The sequence below is a fragment of the Hippopotamus amphibius genome, chromosome 9 (genome assembly GCF_030028045.1).
Source record: "Hippopotamus amphibius kiboko isolate mHipAmp2 chromosome 9, mHipAmp2.hap2, whole genome shotgun sequence".
In the NCBI taxonomy this organism is placed as follows: Eukaryota; Metazoa; Chordata; class Mammalia; order Artiodactyla; family Hippopotamidae; genus Hippopotamus; species Hippopotamus amphibius.
The window spans coordinates 87,159,234-87,168,610 of NC_080194.1; the positions used below are offsets into that span (position 1 = coordinate 87,159,234).

At 39.6% G+C, this 9,377-nt stretch overlaps 1 protein-coding gene across 3 annotated transcripts in view; it reads right to left on the reverse strand.

Moving 5' to 3' along the window:
* The window catches only part of JHY (junctional cadherin complex regulator), a 57,554-nt gene extending 48,852 nt beyond the window's left edge, over window positions 1–8,702 (reverse strand). For all 3 annotated transcript variants that reach the window (XM_057750731.1, XM_057750729.1, XM_057750728.1), the window contains exon 1: window positions 8,377–8,702. In XM_057750731.1, the coding sequence (XP_057606714.1) occupies window positions 8,377–8,702 (326 nt within the window). The remainder of the gene's footprint in view (window positions 1–8,376) is intronic.
* Between the last annotated feature and the right edge of the window lie 675 nt (window positions 8,703–9,377).

Consider the following 9,377-nt stretch of genomic DNA (forward strand, 5'->3'; position numbering starts at 1 on the left):
TGGTTGAAATAGAACATGATACTAAAGAACCCCATTGTTCTGAGCTTGTGTGCTGAGGAGCTCAATTGTGTTGTGTGGTCCAGGTCAACACACTGGAACAAAATGAGTGTGAAGTGCTCCTTCATCAGTAATCATGTGCCCACAAAACACGCACCTCGTTTCCTCCCCATTTGATAGGAAGGTTACACAGACAATGAGTACACAATGCTTTTGTTGCCGTTCAGACAGCAGATGCCGGTTCTGCCCTTCAGATGCCCAGGTTAGAAATGCATGTGCAGAGGATGGGGAGGGTGGACTCGTATGCATGTGCCGTCCTATCTTCTGGCTCTAATGGACCATATTTGAGTACTGACTGTGGCAACTTCAGTCCAAATAAAATCAAATCTCCATTTGACGGAGAGCCTCATATTCAGCTTAGTATTCAATCAAAAAATTACTAAAATTAGAGCATGTTTCTAGTACAATTAACATCCTTTGCACTCATAATAAAATATTCAATAACTGGCCATTTTGCCTGTCGAGGAGGTGAATAAAAGCATTGCTATTAATCATTTAGCAGTTACTTATTTGCCACTTTATTTTAAGTAGGCAGTTAAATTGAAACTGCACGTTATTATTGATTTAGGTTTAATTTAATCCTTTTAAACAGAACAATTATTCCCAATTTATATGCCATTAAATCTTTTATGCATATGAACAGCAAATTCAATTTCTGTTTAAGTGTAAAGTTTTTAAAGCCTCCTTAAGGAGCTATAAAACTGACAACTGTTTCCAAGGATTTCTGAATTCTGTGCTTATCTTACTCTTTTTATCAACGGCTTTTAAGTAAATAAAATGAAACAAATCAAAGGATTAAAAAATCACTTTTGTAAGTATGAAATAAAATGGTTCCACAAGTATACTGCAACGCTTTGGGGAGGCTATTTACCACCCAGAAAATTTCATTTAATGCAGACATTTATTCTGCTAAAAAAAAAGTAAGCATTTTAATAGGAGAAAGGTAGTTTAATGAACCGAAGGCCAAAGACTGTCTACAGAAACACCTCAAGTGAAGGGGCTGGATTGTTATCTGGTGAATTTTATTTATTGTAATATATAATTTAGATAATTCCCACCAAAGTCCCCCCCCCCCTTTTGACAATAGATTTATGGCTGGAAAATAAGCAGATATTTGCCTCAAGTTCTTATTAGTACCAGTCTTGATTCAAAGACAATCTGAGTGTTAAATGAAAATAAATTATCTTAAGAGGGTGCGTCAGTAATCACAATGTAAAATTCCAGTACCTCATTTCTATTGATTATCTTACGTGAAACAAAGGCTGCGTCTTCACAAGGGAAATGCTGTATGACACAGAGCATATTTAGAAACATAATTCCTCCCGTTCAGTGGGAGTTTACAGTGCTCAAGCCAGACATTTTCTGTGGAAAGCCTGGACGTTCTTTTCATTCTCCAGAAACAATGGCTAAAAGCCAGGGACCCAGATTTACATTTCCAGGTGTTACACTTTCTTTAGATACAGTTTCTTGTATTTTATTTTATTTATTTTAAAAATATTTATCTGGCTGCGTTGGGTCTTAGTTGCGGCACGCGGGCTCTTTGTTGTCGTGCGCGGACTCTAGAGCACGGGGCTCTCTAGTTGTGGCGCGTGGGCTCTAGAGTGCACGGGCTTAGTTGCCCTATGGCATGTGGGGCCTTAGCTCCCCGACCAGGGATCGAACCTGCCTCCCCTTAACCACTGGACTACCTGGGAAGTCCCCGAGTTTCCTGTATTTTGAATGCCAGATATAAACAGCATTGGAATTGCAAGGTAGCTGTGATGTTATGGGAAAAGCACTGGACAGGTCTTGACATCTGGGTCCTGGTCCAGATTTTGCCACTGAGCAGCTGTGTGAACTTGAGTGAGTTTCTTATTCACTCCAGGCCTCAGGTTTCTCCTTTTACAATAGGAAATAGAATGACCTGTAAGAGTCTCAGAATCCAGCTCTCAGAATCCACTATTTTTTAAATTGAATTGGGCCTATCATGCGAAACTCAGTAATGTATTTAAGTGTTGGGAAAAAAGCATTTATTTTAAATTCAATCCATTAAAAATTATAGTAACCAAAGATTTCTACATTTCCAGATTTGTCAGGACGTAGAAACAGATGAATACAGTGAAGGCCATAAATTAAACTATCCCCTTAGTCACTTGGTTACAACCTTCCTAACCTCTTGATAAACCTGCAGGATTACAGGCGATATAAATTTAAATTACACTTTGTGAGGTTTCAAAACTCACTATTTATTTACTTATTTTAACACAGTAACGCATCCCCTTTTGGAAATAAACTAGAGAGGAACTGGTGGTTGTCTCCATGAGCAGTAAAACCCCAGGAGTCACAGTGGCTTTAGCATTTCTGGCAGGGACTCTGCCTCTAATAGACACAATTTGTGCCCATGCACGCGCTTTACTTCCTCCTCTGACTGCTCGTCTGTCATGAAGGCACCGTGCCTGCTCTGAGGAGCGCATCAGGGTTTGACTGCTGCAGAGTTTGTAAGCAAGTGGACATAAAACAGCAGTGGCTAATACCTACGACAGCAAGTCACTTCTCTGATATGACTGTATCCATGTGATCAGAAATAAATAACCAAAATGCTAGTAGCTATCCCCCAATACTGTGTGAAACCCCTAGAATTGGGTATATAGTAGAATGTATTTGAAAGAGGTTGGCCAGCCAATGACCTTAAATTGAAAAGGTCTCTAATCAAGACAATACAAATCAACATAGATGAATGTTGCTAGAAACAAACAGGAATGAAAGGTGACTCCTGGAAGCTCTCAGAATGTTCTTAATAATACTACATTATTAGACCTAGCCTCAAGCGTCATCTTTACTCTCCCAATCAGAGGAAAAAAAAAATCTCTACAACGCTTATGTGAGGAAGTAGCCTCTCCTCAACTTAAATATATCCAATGTGTCCTACAAAAGTCTGGGAGATTGGAGGGGGAAATTAAAATACTGAGTTTTGTTTTTTACTAAGTCTCTCTTTACCTATTTTCTGTTTTGCTTATCCCATACTGCTATTTAAGTCCTAGAAATCATCATTCAATGCTTCACCTGATTCTTATATTATTAATTGGAAACAACATACAGTCGTCCCTGGTATCCGTGAGGGACTGGGTACAGGTCACGTGAGGGATACTAAATTCCACAGATGCTCAAGTCCCAGAGCCGGCCTTCTGTATCCATGGTTCCACATCCGCTAATTCAATCAATCGTAGAGTTTGTAGTACTGCAGTATTATTTATTGAAAAAAATGCTCATTTACGTGGACCTGCTCAGTTCAAATTCATTTTGTTCAAGGGTCAACTATATATGAAAGCGTTTGAGAGAAAAAATTATATACCATCATAAAAATGCAGACTATTATTCCTGAGTCCTTTCCTTACTTCTAGACAATTCTGAATATTCAATTTCAGAATTCCTTACTGTGCATATCTCCCACCCACTAATTCCTGGCACAAGGGGGTTTATTAGACAGAATGTGGGATCTTTTGTGAAGGCCATGCTTCCCAGGTGATGAGAGAGACCTCAATGAATGAAAACATTCCGTTTCCCAGGATTGCTGCTGAGGCATACAAGCGACCACGACCTCGCTGCCCAAAGTAAAACACCATTAATATTTACTGTATTCTGAGGGCACAGGATCCTTTACAAATCTGTATTACTTTGCTAAAATTTATAATTTTACATGCATATTTAATCGGGCCTCAGTTCAGTCCCTGTTGAAGTTATACCTTTAATTTTTGCTAGAGAGCAAAACTGAATCCTTTACCAGATCAGCCCTTGATCACCTGTCTTGATACTTATAATTAGAGGCTCAGGCTTTGGAATTAGAAGAGAGTTCATTCAGTTCAATTTCTGGCTCTGCCACTTAGTAGCTATGTACACCTGCACAACTATCAGAGCCTTGGTTCCTTATCTGCAAAATGGGGATAATAATACCTAAGAGCCACTTGTAAGGATAAATGAGATAGTATAGATCAAGCAAATAGTCCTACAAATGGTAGCTAATTATATTGAAGTATTTTTGTAAATAAGACCTTATCAAACACATATACTGGTTACTGTATTGCTGCTTTCTGACCTTTTTTTTTTTTTTTTTTGACATATGAGGTTTCAGAAGGCCCCAGGGCTGAAGAGGTTATTTCTAATGCTCTAGGAATTACATTGATCTCTTTCTTCTGAGTGCCCAGTGTCGTAAGGCTAGTTCTGGAGTGGGGTTTAAGGATTATCATGTGAAGATCCTCTTTCCACTCTTGATTCATTCACTGCAGTCAATGCTGTTCCAATTTCCATTAAGTAAAAGGTTTTCTCTAATCCATATACATCGAACTGTGGCTTGACTTTGCTGAGGTACAAGGAGTAATTGCTTTGAGGAGGTTCTAGTAACATCAAAACATAAGAGTAGGGCTCAAGTGATTTGTCAGGCAGCTTTTAAAATGGTTGCCCGTAAAAGCAAGAAGAAAGAGGTTTTCCTTGGTTTTAAGGCAAGGCTTTGACTAATTATTTTGAACTACAATTCCCAGAATGCCATCTACCTGACAAATGAAAGCCTACTTGAATTTCATATTGAGAGCCTGAGATCAATTTGTCTTATTTCATGGCTCGTAAACTACTCAGATCCAACCAGCAATACACCTAGGAAAGGCTTCCAAGACTACAGTGAGGCAGAGAAAGAGGCCATAATGAAACACTCACCTGGATGATATTTCTGAGGTATCACTTGGCTAAGTGCTTCAGTTCTGCTTTCCTTTGTAGTGCAGACCTGGTGCTCCAAATATTCAAGATATGAAGCACTGTATAGCCAAACAATCATTAGGGCTATAACCTATCTTAACTCTGAGGGTTACAGTCTATCGTTAAGGATTTCCAAGGCAAATCAGTCTAAGAAAAATACCATTATTTAAGGATATCTGAATCAGAAGACCAAGGCCCAACCATGTTTATCACTTTATAAGTATGATTTTTTATTTTGAAATATAGTGAGTGGTATTTACATTGTCCTTGGGTAAAAAGCAAGGTTAAAATTACGTCTCTGAGCTCTGCTCAAAGAGGAAAAACTCAACATTGGGGAAATGAGGTCACTTAATGAATCCTTGCCTTGGTTTCTTCATCGTAAAAGTACAGACAAGAATACCTATCTACTGCAAAAGATCTTTCCTTTCCAATTCCCTCCCCTCGCCCCATTTTTGTAAATAAAACTACCATTTATTACCTAGGAGGCTATGACTCTCTTAGATTAGAGCTACAATAAAAACATGGTTTAAAGCATAGAGTCAGACTGCAGGAGTTTTCTGCTCCACCACTCACCGGGTAGAACAAATGGGTATAATGTAACCGGTTTCTTTAAGCCTCATTTGCAGTCTTTAAAATGGGGTCATTATAGTGTCTGGCTGTTGGGGCTGCCGTAAGGATTAACTGAGACGACCCATGGAAAGGTTTGGCACAGGGATGGCCTCAGGACAAGCATTCTATAAATGCTATTTTTAGAACCTCAAAGTCATCTGTGCCTTGTCTTGTTCCTTCCAACCCCAGTTCTAAACGGTCACCAAGTCCTTTCAATTCTTTATATACATGTCTCCACTAATGATAAATTACCCATGAGGGATATGAATAAAAGATTGCTACCAGGGATATACACTCATATAAGAGTATGTATTGGTTGGGACTTCCCTGGCGGTCCAGTCCTCCATGCTTCCACTACAGGGGGCGAGGGTTCGATCCAAGAGTATGTGTTGGTTATCTCTGAGGAGGAAGAGGGAGGACAGATGGATTTGAGAAGGGGAACAAGGAAACTGTCTGTAACACTTTCTGTTTTAAAAAATATATCTGAAACAAATATAGCAATAAGGGTAACATGGTATTTTTCTCCGTACTTTTCTGTACGTTAGAATTTTTTCTTAATTAAAAAACTCAGGGAATTCCCTGGTGGCCCAGTGGTTAGGACTTGGCGCTTTCATGCTTTCACTGCTGTGGCCCAGGTTCAATCCCTGGTCAGGGAACTAAGATCCTGCAAGCCACACGGTATGGGCAAAATACATAAAGTATTAAAAAAAACACGTCGATATCAATAACAAAGCACTTCACGTCTGCCAGCTTCATTTTCCTGATCTGCAAGATGGGAACAGCAGTACTTTCTTGAGGGATGAAGAACTGAGTGAAATTACAGATGGCCTTTCAAAAGAGATGTCATTACTGTTATTGTGGTTGGTGTAATTATTACCATATGGTAGTCTCTTTGTCCACTGTGTTTTTACCCTCTAATTCATAATGCACCAGCTTCCAGGATAATCTTCCTCGAACACTACTTCATCTCCCTGCCCTCCCCAAGAACCTGAATTTTCTCCTCCAGGTGTACCTGACCCAGTCCAGTCAGGGGCAGCTGGCTGGTTAAAGCCTTCCTAAGTGCCTCTTTCACCCCCCCAGCCCTACGGCTGTGCCTCAGTTATAGCATTTATCACTTGTACAGTAAGTTCCCTACATACAAACAAGTTCCATTCCTAGAGTGTATTTGTAAGTCTAATTTGTTCATAAGTCCAACAAAATTAGCCTAGGCACCCAACTAACACAATCAGCTATGTAGTACCGTACTGGAATAGGTTTATAATACGTTCGCATCTTTGAAAGTTCACAACTTCAAGGTTCGTATGTAGGGGACTTACTATACTGTACTGTGAGATCCCCTAAGAAGCAAATGGGCTCAGTTCAACTCGATATTTCCAGTGAAAGAGAGAAAGAGGGAAAGAAGAAGGGAAGAAAAAGAATCAGGACTGGGCTCTCATCATGGCTCCCACACCAGCCTTTGCTGGGACTGTATTCTTGGGACACGTCATTTGAGTTCTGTGTTGCACGTCCTATCCGTGGCGTGGGCTGGTGGCACTCCACAGTGGCGCCTGCAAAGCCCCTCCTCTGTCTACTTTCCCTACATTCAGAACAAATCCTCTGCCATTAAGCAGGGCTCAACGTGCCACACACATTCATCCTAATTCTATTCATTTTTTCCCAGGTCTTACCTAGTCTCCAAAACCCTGCCTGCCCGAGTTCTAGGCCTTCCAGTAAACTTTCCTCGATTTATTTTAATCCTAATGTAAAAAACATCTAACACATACATAACTTATAATGAATCACTGTTCGAAGCACTTTTTATGTATATACAAGGGTGAGTCAAAAATTGTGCACACTCCAGTTATATTAAAACTTCTATAAATTCTACAGCCAGAATGCAGATGATTTTTGACTCACGCTCGTACATAAACTTCTTTTGGCCTCATGGTAACTCTGTGAGGTAACTGTTATTATTATCCCATTTTTACTGATGAGGAACGGAGGCACAGAGAGTTTAGATGGGCTGGGTGAAGGTCACACAGCTAGTCAGTGGCAGAATTCGAACCCAAGTGGTCTGCTTCAGACGCTCTGTACTTTACCACCATCCCAAGACCCCGGCCTAATTCATAGCTGTTAACTTCGATATTCTAGCATAGTGTTTATATTTTCATTAAAACTGAGTTAATATTGCACTCATTTATATATCCTCTTAGATGTTTCGGTAGCTTCTAGCATAAAGTTAATACCCCATAAGACTGAAGGGACTTATTTCAAAGTATGCAGTAAACAGCAGTGCCTTGACCGACTCAAGACCACCTGACTCCAAGTCATGGCACTTTTCTAGGCCAGGCTTTCTGGGATTTCTCCAAGGTGAGGTCACAGCAGTAGAGACACTTGGAATATGGACAGGAGCTAAGGAGTGTAAGAAATGCAAATGCCTTTATTATTAATAACTATTCTCGTCTTATGCTTTTTTTTTTTTTTTTTTTAAGTAAGAAAGAAATGAATGTGACAAAAATCCTGGCTCCAGGCTGTCCTTAGCTTCTTGGAGACCTGTCTCACACACATTACAAAGGTGCTCATTACAACAGCCTGTCCAGAAACAGACTCACAAACTTAGAAAACAAACTTAGGATTACCAAAGGGGAGAGGTGGGGTGGGAGAGGGATACACTGGGAGTTTGAGATTAACATGTACACACTACTATATATAAAATAATCAACAAGGACCTACTGTATAGCACAGGGAACTCTACTCAATATTCTTTAATAACGTATATGGGAAAAGAATCAGAAAAAGAATAGATATATGTATATGTATAACTGAATCACTTTATTGTACACCTGAAACTAACACAACATTATAAATCAAGTATACTCCAATATAAAATAAAAAGTAAACCCCAAAACCAAGAGCCTGCCCTTACTTTCCCTTGGGACAGTACCAGTAATTAGGTAACAATGTATTTCAAAACCTACTGTTTTCTTACACAAGCCAATTCCTTACCTGTTATTCCCACCAGCATCTTGGGTGTGGAGGTTTTCCTTGGTGGTCCTCTGAGCTGCTTTTCTGCTTGCTTCCTCTTCCGTCTCACTCAAGCTCTCTTCCTCTAAGCTGTCAGGCTCCATGTTGTTATCCTGAATTTGATCTTCAAGTTTAGACTGGGACTTGATCTCTTGAGTGAGGCTTTCTGAATCAGATTCCAAGGAGTCTTTTGAAATCAGACGCAAGTCTTCTTTCTTAAAAGGTGGCTCTGTGGACTGGACCTTTAAGTTGGTGTGGTGAACAGGAGAGTGAATAGAGAGCTTGGGAATTAATTTACTATGACTCATCTTGAGAATACAAAAATGAACAGGGATACTCTTGTGGATGGCAGCAGCTGGCTGAATATTTAAAGTTGTGGTTCACAAACGCATTTGCCTAAAAAAATTATATTTATGTTACTCTGTGACTACTGAAATCTCTTTAATTCCAATGTTAATCAAAATATTAAATGAGTAAGAGAACCTTGTTATTATCTGCAGGCTTTTGTATACACCCTTTTGTGTGTATGAGAAAGGGCTATTGGAAAAACTATTGTGTTTTTTTCTCTACAGAATCACATCTGATGCAGAGCTCATAAACAGTGTGAATAATCAAATGCAGCTTTATTGAGGAAATCAAATGACTGGATTCTTTTTTGAGCTTCCAAGGGCCCGTTACAGATAAGCCTGGACAAAGCCAAATGGCTAATTATGGATGGTTACTTCAGTGCCTTATTTATGATACCCAGGGCACTGATATAAATATGCCATGTTCAGTAGTATTTATGGACAGAGTAAAACAGGTTCCAGGTCTGCCTTTCGGAAAATAAAGGAGGGGGAGAGAGGTAAGAGTACAGTTTCCACAGTTGGAACTGTAAAGCTGATGGAAGCTGTTTTGCTCCTAGATCTATATTGGCTGACTTTATCATTTGGAAGACTTTTTTGAGATCCAGATTGCTATTAGGTAGGAATGTGTACTTTAGG